A 19,435-nucleotide genomic window follows, 5' to 3' on the forward strand; every position below is an offset into this window, starting at 1 on the left:
AAAGGCATGAGCTGCCCATTAACTCTACAAACCACAGAATGTGAGTGGGTACCATACTCTTGGTGCTAAACGCTAAATTGAAACATTTGCACAAATGAGAGTTATCCAAAATCCAACTGTTTAGTAGCTATCGGGCGTATACCAACACCAAGGTAAATGTATGTTTACCTCGAGTGCAGTACAGATAGATGGACTCCATCCCAGCTGGGCTACATACAGCCCACCGGCCATCCAAGATCTAATCTCAATTTGATGGAAGTACCCCTGGCTTATATGGCAAAATGACCCTCAGCAGCAGTTAAAATTTCAGTCTGTCTCATTTCAAATGCACCTCTTTAGGTATTATTTCGAGATAATTCACTTCAACCTGAAAGCTGTAAAAAGGTTTTGCTGAAATGCATACTTGTCCAGCATTATTCTTTCCTAGTTCCTTTCATATATAAAGTAATCCCATTTAAGGTATATTTTTTCAGAGTAAATGGCTTCCACCAAAGAACACTTAAATGAAAATTATACTAAAAAGTACCCTGGAGAAAGTAAAACAAAACCATAATTTTTTTTTTTTTTTTGTATTGCAATTGGGTAGCAAACAAATCCAACTTCTGGTTTCCGATTCTTTACTTTTTGGTTGACAGAAGTTTTATTCATCAACATACTTCTGAGTTATGTTTCCCATTTCCTTTCCAGCTAAATGCTTCTACTCATGAACAGTCCAGGGATCCCCAAAGGGACAATAAGTATTTATTGTCCCACAGGGTCCAACTCATTTGACCAACTCATAGGTCCGTCACATTTCAGTACCAATGTTTTTTGCTCTTAAAGCATTTCTCAGAAAGTGTTCCTTGGGGGTAAAATGGGAACATAGGTAAAGGTAGAGCCACCATCTTCAAAACATTAGAATCCAGTTCAGTGACTCAGTAGTGGGTAGGGATAAAGATGCCTTAGAAGAAGGCACAATGAAGGTAAGGCGCAATTATATTTCAGTTAACTAAATTAAGAACTACTTAGAAATCGTTGTGTTGCTTAGCAACAAGTTTGACTAAAGAATGTAAATGTGCTAAAAATTACTCATTGCTGCAGTAGTGGTGCATATCAGAGCTAGAGAATACAGTTACCTAGCGCTTTTAGCTTCAGAGCTGAAGTACATAATAAAAGTAAATAGATCACCTTGGGCTTTTATCCTAATACATGTGTAACTCAAACTGCACCACAGTTCCTGCACGGAAATATTGGATTAGTGAATATTGGTTGGACCACATCTGGAGGATAGTAGCTTTTTGTTCCAAAAATTCATATAATGCCTTTCAGTGTGTCACAAGTAATGTCTACCACCCACAGCTGATGCTTTGAGTCACAGAAGCTTAGGAAAGAACATGAGAAGCCTTGAGATTTGATGAAGATTTAATGAGATTCAATGAAAAAAAAAATTCAAGATATCTTGATGCTTCCAGCAAATGTATAATTTGGACTTGAACTTCTGTGTTAAGCTTTGCTTTATTAATATGGCCTATTTTATGACAAATTCAATCTCAGATCTTTCTTGTATACATTTTTTGGAATTTGAAGGTCAGAGACCTCTCAATGCAGTTACTCGGTCTGTTACAACACTGTCCAAGATACAGGGCAAAAGACGCAGTGACTGTTTCTTCCTTCATAATCGGCAAGGTCTGGAATCATTTGGAGAGCTCCCTTCAGGACCACTTAAACATTTCATTGGCAGAAAACAAGTTTCCTGTCTCCAGAGAATCCCAAACTTATATGACAGTCTCCCAAACTATTGTTGAAAATCAAGACTTTTTTCCTATTTTTAAGCCCAGAATAAATTAATTGCTCCATAGTATTTCCCTTTAAGTTTTCTTACTTCTTGTGACCCTGCGTCTGTAAGTTCTCCCAGCCACCCCAAAGCAAATCATGGGATAAATCTACTTGATTAATTAGACCATATTGAGAGCGTTGGCAGAAACAACTCAAGTTTGAATGTACCTTGGTCCTGATTCTGAATCTTAACCTCATACGTCCTTTTAAAGCCTCCTAATGGCCTTGCCTACTTGGTCAGCCAATTATTCATTTAAAATTGCAAAGGTTGGGAATTTTTTTTTCCTGCTGTTTCCCCATAGACCTCCCAGCCACACAGTATCTCATCCGTCTTGACATGCACCCTTCCAAACGTGAATAGCGTCATTCCTGTCACACCCAAATTTTAAAAATTGATTTCTGTCATCAGTTTTATCTTTTACTAAAGAGAAGTGAGGGGTCTTTAGCTGAAGGGAGGGCTTGCCACTTAACGGCCACAAACCAGAGGCACAGTCTGGGCTAATAGGCATTGGTTGTTTGTTCTGTTGTTCTTTTTTTTTTTTTTTTTTCTGTTGAGATCAACTCGGGGGAATTTTGTCACTGATGGTTGAATATATGTTTTATTCTTAGCTTTTTGCTTTTCTGTATTATGGTTTTGCATTCATTTCTCAAATTCACTTCAGTATTCATTTATTTTCTTTGTTTTGTATGTATGACTCAATTTTGACATTACTATTTTTGTACAAACAGCTTTTGAAATCCTGTCATGCAGTGTCCCAAATGCAAGGTAGGACTGAAACTCTGATAAGCAAGACATTGCTTTCCTGCTCAACGATGTCAGTATTCTCGATGCTTTGGCAATTCACATCTGGTCACGACTAGTTAATATCTCAGGGGTTTGGATTTAAAAGTTTGACTGCTTGATGCTTGGATTTCTGATGTAATCTTTGAACAGAAATATCCAAAATCTCGAGACAGTTATTTCTCATGGGGTTTTAGCTGCCTTTCCAACTGCAGACCTGGGAAACCCAAGTCATGCTAATGAAGACGTAGCCAGGTATCAAAAACAGTGACATATGGTTGTCATTTGGACCGACCACACTAAGACTGGGTCACAGAGTCAGATCGTTTACAAACATTAATATGATGGCCGTTAATTTTTAAAGCACCCCAGTCAAAGTTCATTGGTGGCTTTTAATGACAGTTACGGTCTGCGCACAGAGACATTAGACTTGTCATTATATGATGACTCTTGTCATGCGTTCTGTTAGGTCTGGTCTGCCAGGGGCCCTCATCACCCCTCATAAGTCAGGTGACCATATAATTTATTGTCTTAACAGGATAGTTTTGAAAGTGAAAGGGGAAGCTGTTCATAATGGCCAGGACCACAAACATAAATCGGAACCGTCCCTGGCCAGTAGGGACGAACGAATGGTCACCCTGTGTCAGATGATTCTTCTTTCTAAACTCTGTGCAATATTGTCTTTAAATGCTAAAGGGGTGGGGGAGCATAGGGAATCCTTTATTGCTATTTGCTGAACATCAAATTATTTAATTTCCAGTGCTAATAATGTTTCACTGTCATCTCTTATGAATACTGTTTGTGTCATAGTTTCATGTTTGTATATTTTTCTCCATTTCTTCATTTCTCTAGTAGAGCATTATTATATTTCAGGCATTAAAAATATCTGGGTAGGGGGAACTGTCCACCCCACACGTAAGCAGAAGGTTATAATCTTTGGTGTTATTATATCGATTGTCACCAAAATGAAATGTAAAGTCGCACTATAAAAATAACAGTAAGTAAGAAGGAAATCACTCTGAGGTCTGTGGGTTAAACTAATCTTGTAGCAGGACTTCACTTGGGATGTCTAGATGCTCACAGTATGACCTGCAGAGTTGACCGAATCCTCCCACTGACCTTGCATTTAGGTGGAATACCTAGGTAGACGTGAATAGTAACGTCAGAGCACATCAGAGTCCTCCTCTGAGTTTTATCTTTATATATCCATGTTTCTGTTTTTAAATGTCCTTTCTTTCAAACTGATGTGTCACTGAAAGAGTATCTTCCTCCAAAAGATACACCAGTTGGAACGTAAACATTGATGTGAGCTAATTGATTGTCCCTATATCACCAAGCAATGATTTATCACCAGAACCTGCCCCCATCTGACGTCTTTCCACCTCCCAAACCAGCTAATTGTCTTCGTGACAATCTTCATTCATGAGATTGAATTCACAGTGGCTTAATTCTCCGGGTGGCCCATTAAAAAATGATTTACCCCAGAGAAGTGAGAGCCTGTAAGGATAGTTTTTGGACAACAGCATTCCAGAAACCCTACATATTCCTGTAACGTTCTGTTTGCTGTGTACTCCAACCAAGCCAGTGTGATAGGCTCCCACCTAAACTCCTCCACCAGTGAAATTCTTAGGGAGTTACTTTTAATTAAAGTTCAGGCTCTGGGAAATAAATTGTGCATCAGCGACACATATTCTAAAAGTGATCAGATTATCTACACACAGTCAGGGCAACATGTTGATCTGTAGAAACTAAATCAGTTTGACATGAGATAACCTACGAATGGTAGGCGTAGTAGCCTCTTCTCAGCTGGTTTTCCTGGTACCGTGTAGACCAGACCTTCTCAGACTTTAATGTGAATTTCCTGGGGATCTTATTTAAATGCAGTTTCCGAGTCCCAGAGTCTGCATTTTTCACAAAGTCCCAGGCGATGGTGATGCTGCTTGGTCTGGGGACCACACTTTTGAGTAGCCAGGACATAGTGATAAGCATCAGATTGATAAGGGAAGAGAGGGAGGGTTTGCTATGTGCCTTCAGGAGAGGATTTCAACATGTAAGGTCACATGTCTGATGTTACAGGCGAAGGAGATGCAGCAGATGGTGAAATTGGAAGCCGAGATGGACCGCAGACCAGCAACAGTTGTGTGAAACTCCAGGACACAAACTGAACCGGCAGGACCGCAGCATCAGAAGATCACTCCCAGCTTCCGAGCACAAATTCCATGGAAGAAAGCTGATGTCTTTTGTGTCTCCTTTATGTGTAGATAAGATGTAACCTGGAACCACAGAGACTTAACATACTTCTCTGAAACATTCTGAATTTCCTGGCCAACCCAAAGTAGCTACCGATCCACAAAAATTACGAGTCCAGTAAGGCAGAGTTTAACCATTGATCATACCTCTTAAACATGTTTGCTGTCAAATACCGTCACAAGTCAATGAGCTTGATGTTAACACCTCTGCTTTGTGATGCATTAGGATGTGTTTGAGCCGCAGCAAAAAATAGTGCATTAGCAATGTCACAGCAAGTGCATGCACTGGGGGGGGGGGGGGGGGGACTCTGTCTACAAATTTATCAGCAAAAGTGATGATCTGCTAGACAAATAATTTGGGGGAATTTTCTGCATCCAAGTTACCTCATCAGTAAGTGCCATGTCTCCACCATGCCATAAGAAGCTAATTTCCTGTAACAGTTGTGGAAATTACTAGAGCAATAGAAAAATAGAACCGTGTACCCGTGCCAAAACCCATCAGTGCTCAAAGAAGAACTCTGTTAGGCACACTTACGAAAGTTGACATCGACATTGCTTTCTAGGAATTGCTTCTGCAGATTCCAGATATTAACAGTTCACTCTTAACACCATCAAGATTGTGCAGTGGTTATTGGACAATGTTTGTCAATGTGACCATGTATGAAGTATTTATGCTCCTAATTCACACCGTTAGAGAGCAAGATCATCTAAGTATTGCCACATGACAAGATTAGTAAACAGGAATTCTAGAACTACGTTTGCATGATACACAAGCACCAATTACGACTAACCCGTACACAGTTAACCTAATGCAAATAAATACTGGTTAAGTAAACGTATGGCACAGAATATAATTTGACTACCCAGACTTTTAGCGTAATGAAAAAGTCTATATATATGTGTATATGAATTATGTGGGCATTCTTGATACTTCAAGTTCTAGTTTCGGAAAGAAAATACATAACTAATTTAATTTTACACAAAAATATTTATGCAGATTTTCAGAATTTCATATCAGGAAATAACCTTTTTATGTCTGTTAAATATCAAGACAATTTGCTACAGTGTTAATTTGCATGGTCTTTAAGCCTGCTGTAGTTGTGTTACAGACAGTGCATGAAAAAGTACCCCCTGGGGATGGAGCCATGCCCCAACGCCCAGAGGAGCGCATGGAAACCGGGAAGTCTACAACCAATCAGATTACTGATTTAGGACACAAAGCACCTACAGAATTGTTGTATATGCTTGTACAGATTGATTCTGTGTGTTCCTCTGAACAAAGCAGAGAGAATTATGTTACCCTCAATATTGAGATTAAACTTCCGACTTCTCTAATAAAAAATTAAAACACATGGAACGGCTGTCAGAGTATTTGCTTGGGAGGATGGTTTCTAGCAAACGTTTGCCTTTTTCATAAATGATCTCGTCATTGTTTTCAGAGGGGCCTTATGCAGGATGCTTTTCTCCCAAATGGCACAAAACAGGCTGATTCTGGTTGACTCCCAAAGTAAAATAATTTTTTTTTCTCTCATATTTATCATTTGAACTGGCTTCTGTGAAATTTCTCTGGTTCCAGATTTCCTTATCTGTAAGACAGTGGAGTTAGGTGATGTATTTTTCAGTACTAACAAACATCCCATGAAAAATTATGGCTATTAAAATGGCACTGCATTGGGACAGCCAGTTTTCAAAGACTCCAAATGACTCCTCCTCACCAAATCAAACCGCTTCTTCCACGCGCGCAACTGAGCCCACAATTCAGTAGCCCTTGACTGAATCCATCACTCATCCCCTCTTTGCTCTGCTTCTGAGCGGCACTTCTAGTCTTCCCATTTTTCTTTTCTTCTTTTTTTTTAGTTGAAGTATAGTCAGTTACAATGTGTCAATTTCTGATGTGTAGTATAACATTTCGGTCATACATATACATAAATATATTCATTTTCATATTTTTTTTCATTATAGGTTACTAGAAGATATTGAAAATAGTTCCCTCTGCTATACAGAAAAAATTTGTTTTTTACCTATTTTATATATAGTAGTTAGTCTTTGCACGCCTCCAATTCCCAATTTATCCCTTCGCTCTCCCTTGTGGTAACCATAAGATTGTTTACTATGTCTGTGAGTCTGTTTCTGTTTTGTAGATAAGTTCATTAGTGTCTTTTTTTCTTTTCTTTTCTTCTTTTTTTTTTTTTTTTTAGATTCCACATATGAGTGATGTCATATAGTATTTTTCTTTCCCTTTCTAGCTTACTTCACTTAGAATGACAATCTCCAGGTCTACCCATGTTACTGCAAATGGCATTGCCTTATTTTTATATGACTGAGTAATTCCATTGTATAAATATACCACAGCTTCTTTATTCAGTCCTCTGTTGATGGACATTTAGGTTGTTTCCATGTCTTGGCTGTTGTATATAGTGCTGCTATGAACATTGGGGTGCATAGATCTTTTCAAATTAGAGTTCCCTCTTTCCCGTTTTTCTGATCATTTCTTCTCTGGCCTTCATCCTCCTGCACTACCATAAATACCTCTATCTTCCAGTCTTATACCCACGTCCAGTTTTTTTTTTCTTTAACTCAGATTACTTTCAGTATTTTAGACATCTTAGTCCTCAGAAGAATCCATTGTAATAGGGTTAAAATGAATACACAGCTCAAATGTACAACAAAAAGATGTGTTTATTTTCAGTTATAAGTTCATATTGCACTCAAATCCTGCATTCTCACTTACTATGAGGGAAAAAAAAAAGTCTTGCCAATGAAAGTTACTCACTTGGTCTCTTCCTGCTTAAAAAAAAAATTCTAAAAACCTTGATTTTCACAGGCATATTCAATTACTTCAAACTCTCAAACCCCCAATCAGGGTTTCCTCCCCATTAGGAGATCTCCCTGCTTCTTTCCCCAGCCGGCCTCTGAGTGTGTCTGAAAGCTCCTTTGTCCCCCCCGGTGATAGGAGGAACTTCTGGCCTCCCCTGGCCCAACTGCCCTGTACTGCAGCCCTGTAAGGTGGGCTCTTCCACCCCAGGGTCTCAAGATCTCTGTTTAGCAGACTCTTCACCCTGGACTCAATTAATTCTGGCATTCTTCTAGGATATGCAGAAACTTCTGAACCTTTGAGGGAGAACCAGAGGTGCTAACCCAAGTCCATCTGTTTAAATGCCCCCTCAGCCATTTGTCAGCTGCTAGTGCCATATTGTTCCAACATCCTGGGGGGGTTCTCCAAGAGGCTTATAATTTTCTAGAGCTGTGTTCCAAGAAGCAAGGAGCAAGCCTGCCATTTACCAAGCCCCAAACCTATGTGGGTCCTGCTACATCTTGCTTCTCCCTCCCCCAGGACTTTTTGTTCGAATCTGGGGATCAGGGCACTTGAATCTCAACTCTTATCTGTCTCCCTCCTATCAGCCCAGAAAGGACATTCAGCTTCCCATTCGTGACTGATTGGAATGCCCCTACAGGGCGGTACTTCTGTCCTAAGTAGACTGTTCATCCCCTTTTGGGAGGATGAAAAGCTTCATGGGAAAGAAACCAGATTGACAAGATAGGGAAACCTGTCAGGAAGTACCATACTTCATCAAATCCAGAACACCATTGATTATAACATGCACAATTAGTTCATATACTGCAAAGAATGAAAGCATGCTGCCAGTTAAACTATGACACATCATCCATGATTGTAAGACACATCTCAATTTCAGCGATGTTAAAATGTGGGAAAAACTGTGCATCTTGAAATCCATGAAATATATAGTATTTCAAAAATACTATACAAACTACTCAAAGCCCAAGTCTTAATTGAGGAGGGGTAAATTTTCAAGATAGAGCACAAGAGAAACATTATGTCAGAAAACTTAAACTAAAGGACACTAATGTTATTGGGTTTGAAATTTAACAATGAGCTTCCCGGAAAGCAGTTCAAAAAGGGAAAGACATTTATTTTTCAACATCTATTAGAAGAATGTTCTTTATGTGTATTTTCCCTTAGCTGTTTCATTTCATCACATGCCTTTAATTTCTAACTCCGCATATCATTCTCAAATCCATAACTTCAGCCTTGACCGCCCTTCTCCTAAGCACTGGTTCTTCCTCTTAGATTTTCAGTTAAACAAATGGCCCACATGCACACTGTATGCAATTAATTAAAAATAAAAACCCTTCCTGCACCTGTCTCCCCTGTTTATTTTAAACATACATAACAGCCACTAAACCGTGGGGTCATCTTGTTCTGCACCATCTCATTTGCTTCCACATCCAATCTGTTGATTAAAAACTATGAATTCTACCCTGTCTTGGAAGTTCCCTTCTCTTTTACAACTTCTCTCATTCCTCAACACCTAGGGTTTTTAGTAACTTCCTAATGAATTTCTTCGCCCCTCAGCTCCCTTCTTCATCTAGATTAATCTCCCCAAATGGCAGCTTTGATCATATTACTATTCTGTTCATAAAGGCTGAATTCCTATTCACTATCTAAAGAACTGTGTTGAAATTACTAATGTCCGCCTTTAGTTTTGGCCCCAACCTGCCTCCTCACTTAGCCAATCTGGATGTATCCCTGTTCTTTGTTCACACACATCCACATGTCTCTTCTAGCTATGTCACATAATCATGTCCTATTAATTCTTAAAAGCAACCTCCCAAATTCCCACCTCCAAAAGTTCCCTCATTTCCCCAAGCAAGAAATCATCCGCCTTTCCGAATTTATCCATTTTTTTATACTTTAAAAGCTATTTAAGCATACGACTTTTCCACCAGCCCAGACTAATTTCAGGCTTTGTTCATTTGCTTTGCAAAGAACAGATAGTCAATAACCGTCAAATGACCATTTAAATTGTTTTCTGAGTAGAATGAAGGGTTTGCAACTGTCTGTGTGGCCTCCTGTGCGATGTCTTTGACAACTTGAATGAAAGGCTAAAATAAGCTGCTTCCTTAATTTCAAAAAATCCAATTTTCCTCAATTCTTATTATTGGCATCCTTTCAGAACAACAGTGCTGTCACGGTGGCCAACATGCAGTGCAGCCCCATCAGCATTAAGTGTGATTACAGAGACTGAAGAGGGAACACCCTGCGCTGTTTCAGTGTTGAGGTTGTCTTAGAATTGCCTCATTCCAAGCCCTCAGTAGTTTCTCCATCATCGTCACTTGTGAAAATCTAGAAGACCACTCTTTCCTACAACTTTTCCTTGATGCTTGTCATTTAACAGAATCCCAAGCACAGCTTTAATAATTACATCTTTAATGTCATAATAAATCCTGGGTAGTGCCTCTGGGAAGAATTTTTATGAGCCATCTTCTTTAATAATGTATCATGAAAAGCGTTCTGCTCCATAGGTTAGAATAATGAAAAAATATTAAGATGGGAACAGGGATATGGTTAAAAATAGGAGCATCATTGCTTTTACGTTAAAAGACAAAATAAGTGACTGCACTTATCTCGGTAAATGATGCAATGCCTCTTCCTCTCCTCGCCTCATGTTACTCTCCCTTGGAAATTTGTGGTGAGGGACAGTCCCCAGGCTACTTCATCCTAGAAATTTTTGAGATCCCTTGAAGTCTCCACCAAGATAAAATTTGGAAAAAAATTTCCAAAGGAGGCTATTTTAACATTGTATACCTAGTCACTCACACCATGACCCAACGGTTTTAAGTGAATCAAATTTACTAAAAATATAACAAGATAAAAGAATCTGACCCTTGGTTGTTTCTGAACTTTGATATTCACATAATTTGAATGAAGAAATGTTATACAAGTCCATCAAAAAATTCTTGTTTACCTTTTTGAAGCAATAATTATACATTTTGTTTTCTCACTCACAGCTTTTTATACTCTATCTTTTGCTTTTCCTTAGAAAAAATTTGGCTGTGTTAGAGTGTGGTGCTCATAATGCAGTATTGAATTCTATAGACTGTAACATTGTATTACGAATTCTTACATAGCTTAACTACCACAAATGGTTATAGCGGACACACCCTCAGCATTGAATTCACTTTATTTATTCATTGATCAGTGTAAAAATACACTCATTTTTAAAATGATCTGTCATCATAGTTTTAGGCCATGCCAGTTTGATAGATGGACTGCATTAATGGCCCCAGTTTGTCATGCCTTCCCGAATCCATGTCTTTTGGTCCCACCCTGCTGCACTGATCTGGGCCTGGCCGTGTAATTTGCTTTGGTCATTGGGATAGCAGCAGAGCTGACAAAGCAGAGGCACTTCTGGTTTCTTCCCCTGGAATCTCTGCCATGGCCATGAGCACAAGTGCAGGCTGGCCTGCTGGTGGGAGGGGGTGGGGGGACAGGCTCACAAAGAGCTCAGTCATCTCGTTCATCCTACCAGCCAACAGCTGAGGATGAGCACGCATCTAAGACGAGCCAAGTCTCTCCCAAACCAGTAGAACCGCCCCAGCCAACCTACAAACTCATGAGAAATAGTAAATGGATGTTATTTTGAGCCACTAAGTTTGGGGTTGGTTTGTTATGTGGTCATAGCTGATACATACAATTCTTGGAAATATAAAGATGATGAAAGTGTCATCTCAGAACTCCAGAGACTGCATATTAAAAAAAAAAAAAAAGCCACTGGAATCACTGATGTGAGTGGGACATAGTTTTCTCTTCCATTGAATGATCCCAAACAACTAAGCCGCCATGTTTGGTGTCTCTTGCCTTTCGTGTGTCTACATCTATTCTGTAACCTTCTGAGGGTCCGTTGTTCACTTCCATTAACTTGGACTGCTGGTACTCTCAACTTTGTTATTTGACTTACATCTTTTTCCTCTTCCCCCTCCTTTTTTTTTTTTTTCCATTTTTTGATTGTTTTTAAACCTTCTCTTTCCTTCCTTTGGGCTCCTTGGTATAAACTTGTATCATCATCAGTAGCCTTAGCTACTAATATTTGTTAGTTGCTTTTAGATATTTTGTTCATTTATTTGAGTTATGGGTCCTAAAGTTTCCAGAAAAATAGAAGGCAATCAGGTAAATGGGGAGCTACTTTACTACATCACTTTGTCCAATCATATAAAGTCAAAGAAACAGGTTTTTATTATTTAGTAGTCTAGCAATAGATTGATGTTCAAAGCAACACTTCAAAAAATAAAAAATATAAAAGCATAGATTATATATTAATAGGAAAAATGTTAAAGAACTTATGCTGAATGATATATACTGAAACAAAATTCAACAAGTAAAAATATTTTCTATGGCTTGGAATTCTATTAAACTAAACATCCGCCTGCTCATCTTATGTTCCAACAATTCCACTCCAAGAGACAAGAGTGTATGTGTTCACCAAAAAATATGTTCTCTACTAATAATAGTAAAAAACTAGTTACAATTCAAGTGTGCACCAATAGGAAGATGGATTTTTTTTAATGTGGCTGAACTTCTTTTTGATTGGTATTATTTGAATCAAATCTAATTTAATGTTGTGAATGCATTGGATTTATTGGATTTACCAAGTTTTGAGGTACTATCAACAAATAAATCCTCCTAGGGCAGGGATAATATCCTTTGCATTTTTCCCTATAACACCCTGTGTGGTTGTATACATAAATTAATTTATAATAGCACCAGGGCAGAGAGCTTTTTATTTGTTCTTTATTGTGCTATGCACCGTACCATGGGACTCACTCAGTCATATTCTCATTTGAAGAAAAGACAGTAAAACCCACGCTAATAGGTTGCCATGACAATTAAATGTCATTGTGTCTGTGGCAACACTTTGTTAATTGTAATTCTAAAATGTCAGGTGGTACTGTGATCATGGTCTCCAGGTATAAGAGATGATGATCTGTGCCACAGGGTGGTGGTTCTGTACAGGAGAGGAATTTGGAGACTGGAGAATAAATGTTTTATTCTTTAATTTCCCACTGTGTGGCTTTGTGACCTTGGATTCAATAATTTCTCCATCTGTACAATGGTGATAATGTTCTTGACTTGCCTGCAACATGGGAATTAAATGAGAAATATTGTTAAACACTATAAACATGTAAGATTTAACTTCACCATTTGGGGTCTATGCTAGGAGGGAGGGTGTGTGTGGTGTGTGTGTGTGTGTGTGTCTGTGTCTGTGTGTCTGTGTGTGTCTGTGGTTAGGCAAAAATCTAATATGGCCACCAGTACTCCTGCCCACTTGTATATATGTGTTGTATACATAATCCCTTCCTCTTGAGTATGGGCAGGAATGAATAAGATAAATTCTACTCCCTTGATTAGGTTATGTTACATTACAAGCTTGAATGAATTTTGCATATATATATAAGTCAAACCAGATGACTTTGAATTAATCAAGATAGAAGCTATCCTGAATGGACCTGATCTAATCAAGTGAACCCCTGAAATAAGAGGGATAAAACAGATAGATTCTGCTACTGGCCTTAGAAAGTAAGCTACCATGTTGTGAAGAGGGCCTATTGATAGGGTCATGGTGTAAGGAAATGTAGACAGTTTTATTAGCTGAGAATTACCTCTGACCAGCAACCATAAGGAAGTAGGAACCTCAGTCCTACAACTGCAAGGAGCTGAATTCTGCAAACAACCACCTGAACTTGGAAGAGGGTCCTGAGCCTCAGATGAGAATGCAGCCCAGCTGACACTTGATTTCAGCCTGGAGAGATTCTGAGCAGAGAATGCAGCCACTCTGCCTGGGCTTATTTATAGAACTGTGAGATAATAAATGGGTTTACAATAAGTTTGTGATAATTTGTTACACAGCAGTAGAAGACTAATACAATGCAAACTTACTGTCTGAATGGGGTGATGAGAGTAAGTATGTAAAAATAAGAGTTAAAAGATAAAAGACAGTTCAATAGAGGTGGTCTGTCTTTAATATATCAACCTAATATATCAACCTGACACATTTTATTACCAATAATTATCACCAATAATATATCAACCCAATATATTTTTTTTCAAAAATTTAAAATCATGTCTTCATACATCATACAAAAATAATGAAGTGGTAGAATTAAACATTCCTCAAAGGGGTTCTATATATTATGTATTATTGTGAAGTGGAATTTTCAGTCAAAAAGGTAATAAACAAGCCATGAATGATCTTTAAAAATGCCACTCATTGCACTTAGATATGCCTACACCTGAATGCTGTTTGGATTCAAAACGGCATTTAATTCTCATAGGAGTCCTTTGAGGTAGGTGGTGTCTGTTCTAGATGGGAGGCTCAAATTCAGTGAGGTTAAGTAGCTTGCCTGAAGTCTGCAGCTAGTGAGTATCGGAGTTAGGATTTAAACACATGTTAGACTTTTCTTTGTCACACTGATCTGTACAAAGTTAAGACCACCCCAGCCGACTGCAGTTTTATCTGTTCCCTCTGCTTTACCCTGCTACTTTTCTGCAGAATCTCTCACTACTCGGTACTCTTTATGTTCAATTTATTTTATCTCCCAGTTTCTTATCAATCTCTTTTTCTACGTGGCTCTGTTTACTCTTTTCTCTGGGGGTGTCATTTACTATCCTTTGTCAGTCTCTCTCTTAGTGACTCTTGCCTTAGTTCAACTCATTTTCTGTTGCTAACTTGGAGAGTTGGCACAGGAAACTGGAAGACAGGATAGGAGAGCATGTTCTGCATCAGATTCCCTGCCTCTTCTCACCCAGCACAGGCTTTCCTGTTCTTCCTGTCACTGTGAGGTGTGGGGTAGCCTCTCCATGGAGGAGAAAAGCCTGCTGATCTGACTTTATGCTCAAACTCTTCTAGATAATTATGCCTCTTTGCTGGTTCCCCCTTAGCAACAGCTTCAGAGGGAAGCCCTGTTACTTTGGCATGATTCCTTTTGATCTTCTGAATATGTGTTTTTGCATATTAAGTTAAATTTTAATTTTTCCCAACTTGCTGTACAGCATGAGCATATATCTATTTTCTATAGTTTTTAAAAACAGGGTTTTAATTGAGATACATACATGCAAAAAATATACAAATCTTGAGCATGTAGCCCTACAAATATTTACCTATATGAACATCTATATAACCACCTCCCAGCTCAAGTTCTAAACCAGCAGTTCTCAAAATCTTTGGTCTCAGACCTCTTTACATTCTTACATGTTTAAGAAACTCAAATAATTTTTACTTATGTGAATTAAAAGTTAATGTTACTGTGTTAGAAATGGAAACAGAGAAGATTCAAAATACTTATCAACTCAATAAAAATAAGAAACCCATCATATGTTAAGATATAATTAATGCTTTATGAAAAAACAGCATGTTTTAATAAAAATTACTACATTTTCTAAATATTGGTGGGAAGAGTGACATTGTTTTATACCTGTTGCAAATCTCTTTAGTGTCTAGGTTCACAGAAGTCATCTGAGTTCTGGTACTTTTTTCTTTATTGAGTCTGTTGTGATTTGCCATTTTCATTGAAGTCTATGAAGAAAATGTGGCTTCCCACAGAGATGGGCTTGAGACCAGATGATCTGGCAGACCCTCTGAAAGGCTCTTGGGGACACATTGGTTCACAAAGAGGTCGTTGGTACACACCTGGAGAACTAGTTCTAGGGACCATTCCCATCATCCCAGAAGGTTCCCACCAAGGGAACCACTATCTTAAATTTCAAGATTAGCATTACCTCTTCTTGATGTTCATTTACATGGAATCAGAAGGTAAGCACGTTTGTGCCTTCCATTGTGCAGATATACTGTATTTAATTAATAGATTTTATGGATTAAAAAGAAAAAGCCCTCAAGAGGAAGCCACCACTCTTGAGGCAGGCAGCACGGACACCACTTGGCCCTAAATCTGCAGGGGGCCGCAGGGTGTTCCCAAGTGGGCATCAAGAGTGTCGGCTGCACGGGGCCTCCCAGTGGAATCCCAGTTTGTGGGATTAGGAGAGGACATTCAGATTAGATTTATTTTTATTACAAAATTAAAGAAGTGGTACTTCCAGATGCCCATGTATATGTCTTAATTTCCCTGTTAAACAGCAAGCTCATCAACGTCACAATGTCATGCAAAAGGATGAGTCTTGACCTTTGTTTAACGGATTAGTTGATCAAAAAAAGATATTAAGAAGTTTTGTTCCCTCTTTCTCTTTCCCTGCCTGTTTTCTTGTGGGGAGGCTATTGATCAGAAATGTAAATGACAATAATAACAAAGTCATGAAAAACCTACACTCCATTAGTCTTGGGTGATCAACATTGATCACCAGAACCAATGAGAGCTAATGGATCTCAGCTCAAATATTTTAACAAACACGATACTATTTCAACAAACAGAACAGAAAATATGACAGGGACAGGTACACCAAAGCTATAATCTGTACTGTATTTTAGTAACAACAAATCTCTAGAGATTTGACTGGGTCTTGAGGGTTTTTTGGCTTTATTTTGCTCTATGATTTAAAAAAAATAGACAAAAGATGATAATGTGTCCAGTTGGAATAGAATCCAGCCAGCATTCCAGATTTCAAGGGGTTTATAATGGAGGAAACAGCCCATAAGTGGGTCACTGACAATCTCATGCATTAATCATCCCAGCTCGGCTGCATGTGCATGCCAAGTGCCAAGAAAGCCACGAGGCTCTGTCTCAAGGACAATGTGCTTTTCTAAATTTACTTTAAAGTATGAAAGTTGAGTACTTTGATTCACTAATGTTTTGCATCTGTATGAGAAAGTGGACTCTGCGCGAAGGGGCAGGACAAAGAAACACAGCCCCACTATGAAGTAGCCAAAAGGATCCTTAGTCATCAAACTCACAAGTCTAAACTCCCACAGCTCCTCCTCACTGGTCCCCACCTGAAACTGCCATTGGGTATAAAATAGGCCTTTCAAACTTAGCTTATTCAGAACAGAATTCCTGTTTTTTTTTTTTTTTTAACTTGCTCTTCAACATTCCAGTTATTAGTGGTATTTCCATCTTCCCAGGTTTGGGTAAAAGTCGAAGAATAAATTTTGATTCCTCTCTGTCTCTCATCCCTTTGGTCTAACCAATAAGGATTATTGGCTCTTCTCCATGATGTTTCTGGAATGGAACTACTTCTCCGCACTACTGGGAAAATCACTCCCTGGGGAGAGTCGCTGTCATCTCCCACTCTGACAACTGTAATGGCCTCCTGGGTTCATTTCCATCAACTCTTGAGCCCTACAGTTCTTTCTCCACACATCAGCAGAGTGACCCTCTGGAAGTATAAATCAGACAGTGCAACTCCCCTGCTTAAAAATTGTCTAACTGTTCCCTCTGCACTAAAAATAAAAGTTAAATTCCTTTCTTGAGCCTATAAACCTTCACATGATCTGGCCCCATGTGATATTTCATTTATCTATGGTTGCATTAAAAAAAAAAATCCTCAAACTCAGTGCTTGAAGCAACCACAGTTTATTATTTCTCATGCTGTTCAGCAGAACAGCTGGCCAGTTCTTCTGCTCCATTTGGTATTGGCTGGGGTCATTTGCGTGGCTGCATTTGGTTGGAAACCCAACTGGGGCTGAAATGTCCAACATGCTTTACTCACATGTCTGGTGCCTCAGCCGGGACGGGCACATGGTCTCTCAGCATTGGATGGTCAAGTTCAAGCTTCTTTTCCTGGCAGCTGAATCTCCAGAGGTATCCTTAAAGCCTGAGCCAAAACACACAGCTTCACTTTCACCACATTCTATTGCTCCAAACAAGTCACGAGGGGAGCCCAGACTCAAGAGGAGGAAAGACAGACATGCTTCTTGATTGGAGGATGGATGGAAATGTACAAGAATGGGAGGAATTTTGGGCAACCATCTTTAGAAACAATCTTTCATGCTTCCCAATCTACCATGCTACCCATTTTTCCTACTCTGCCCAAGCCACACTGGGCATCTTTCTTTGTAATTGACGCTGAGATAAAGATTGTTGGTATTCTTTCTAATATCCTTCTGCCTATCTTCTTCAGGAATAGAACTTCTGAATTTCAGCAAGGTGCATGGCTTCCCAAAATACATAGTACATTTCCCAGGCCCCCCAGAAGCAAGGTATGACCACGAGATTACATTCTGGACAACAGAACATCAGGGGTCCAGTGGAAGCCTTAGCAAACCTTCTTAAAAGACAGTAGTTGTCTCTCCTTTGACCTTGACCCATTTCTTCCTGTGTCTTTTGCTTCTTCCTGCTGGGTGGACTATGAAGAGTCACTGAGAATGAGGGCCTTTGCAGACTGAAGAAGCCTGAGTCTCTGGGACCATGTGACTGACTACTTACCCTAGAGCCATGGCCCCTTGATATTTCTTTGCAAGAAATACAGTGCTATCTTAAGTCACACGTATTTTGGGTTTTCCATCCTGCACAGCCAAAGGTGATCCTTAATTCGGTCCCAGCAGAGGGATCAGCAAGAGCAAAGGGCCTGAGACAGGAGCACATCCAGACTGCAGAGTGAAGGGAGTTAAGGGAGTGTAGAAGACATGACAGTGGCCACATCACAGACAGCGTTAAAGGCTTGGCTTTTTCATCTGAATGAAACAGAAAACCACTGCAGAATTCTGAGGAGGGAGCAACATGGTCTTGCCCACACTGTGGCGTGACTCTTGAACCCCTGTGAAGAAAAGGCCCTGAGAGGGCCAATGCAGAAATGTTAGATTAACCAGAAAGTTTTTTAAGTAGATGAGAGGAGGCAAAAACCAAAGAAAGAGCAATGAAGATGATGAGATGTAGTCAGATCTCGGATCTGGTGTGAAGGAAGAGCTGGCAAGATTTGCTAATGAGTTGATGCTGGGTGTGAGGGGATAGAAGTCAGTGGTGGTTTAGAAGCTCTTGGTCTAAACAACTGGAGTTGCTGCTCACTGTAAGGGTTAAGAAGAAGCAGAATTTGGGGGGCATAGAAGCAGGGGAGAAATGAGAAATTTGGGGTTTTGGACATTGCATTCATCAAGTTTACCCAGAGAAACAGAACCAATGGAATGTATATATAGAGAGATAGCTTTATTTTAAGGAATTGGCTCATGTGATTATGGATGCTGGCAAGTTTGTAGTTTGCAGAGCAGGCTGGCAGGCTGGCAGACTGGGGATCCAAGACAGAGCTGATTTTACTGCTCAAGCCTGAAAGCTGTCAGGAGGCAGAATCCCTTCTTCCTTGGGGGACCTCAGTCTTTTCTCTTAAGGGCCTCAGCTAACTGGATGAGGACCACCCCCATTATGAAGGACAATTTGCTTTACTCAAAGCAGTCTATATAAATGTTGATCACACTTTCAAAATACCTCCAAGACCACGTCTCACCTGACGTTTGACCAAACATCTGGGCACCACAACATTGCCAAGTTGATGCATAAAATTAACTATCATAGACATGTGAAGTTGGAAGTATCTTTAAACATCCCTGTAGAGATGCTGAGTAAGTGGTTGACTTATTTGAGGTGAACATTTGGGATCATTAACATATACGTTTCACTTAAAGAAACAAGACTGAATGATATAACCAACTGAGTGAAGGAGGAGAGGTTTGAGAACTGGACATTCTGCCTTTAAGAGTTAGAGCAATACTACTCAGCCATTAAAAAAAAAAGATATCTTCGCGGGTGGGCATAGCTCACTGGTAGGATGCATGTACGAGGTCCTAGGTTCAAACCTCAACACCTCCATTAAAAATGATGATATTTTGCCCTTTGTGACAATACGGATAGA

At 39.4% G+C, this 19,435-nt stretch overlaps 1 protein-coding gene across 2 annotated transcripts in view; it reads left to right on the forward strand.

Annotated features, from left to right (window-relative positions):
• PLCB4 (phospholipase C beta 4) overlaps positions 1-5,145 on the forward strand; it is a 356,606-nt gene extending 351,461 nt beyond the window's left edge. For both annotated transcript variants that reach the window (XM_064475875.1, XM_064475874.1), the window contains 2 exons: positions 2,545-2,581; positions 4,673-5,145. In XM_064475875.1, coding sequence (XP_064331945.1) covers positions 2,545-2,581; positions 4,673-4,761 — 126 coding nt within the window. In that variant the 3' untranslated portion in view covers positions 4,762-5,145. The remainder of the gene's footprint in view (positions 1-2,544; positions 2,582-4,672) is intronic.
• Positions 5,146-19,435: the final 14,290 nt, after the last annotated feature.

The sequence above is a fragment of the Camelus dromedarius genome, chromosome 18 (assembly GCF_036321535.1).
Source record: "Camelus dromedarius isolate mCamDro1 chromosome 18, mCamDro1.pat, whole genome shotgun sequence".
Lineage (NCBI taxonomy): Eukaryota > Metazoa > Chordata > Mammalia > Artiodactyla > Camelidae > Camelus > Camelus dromedarius.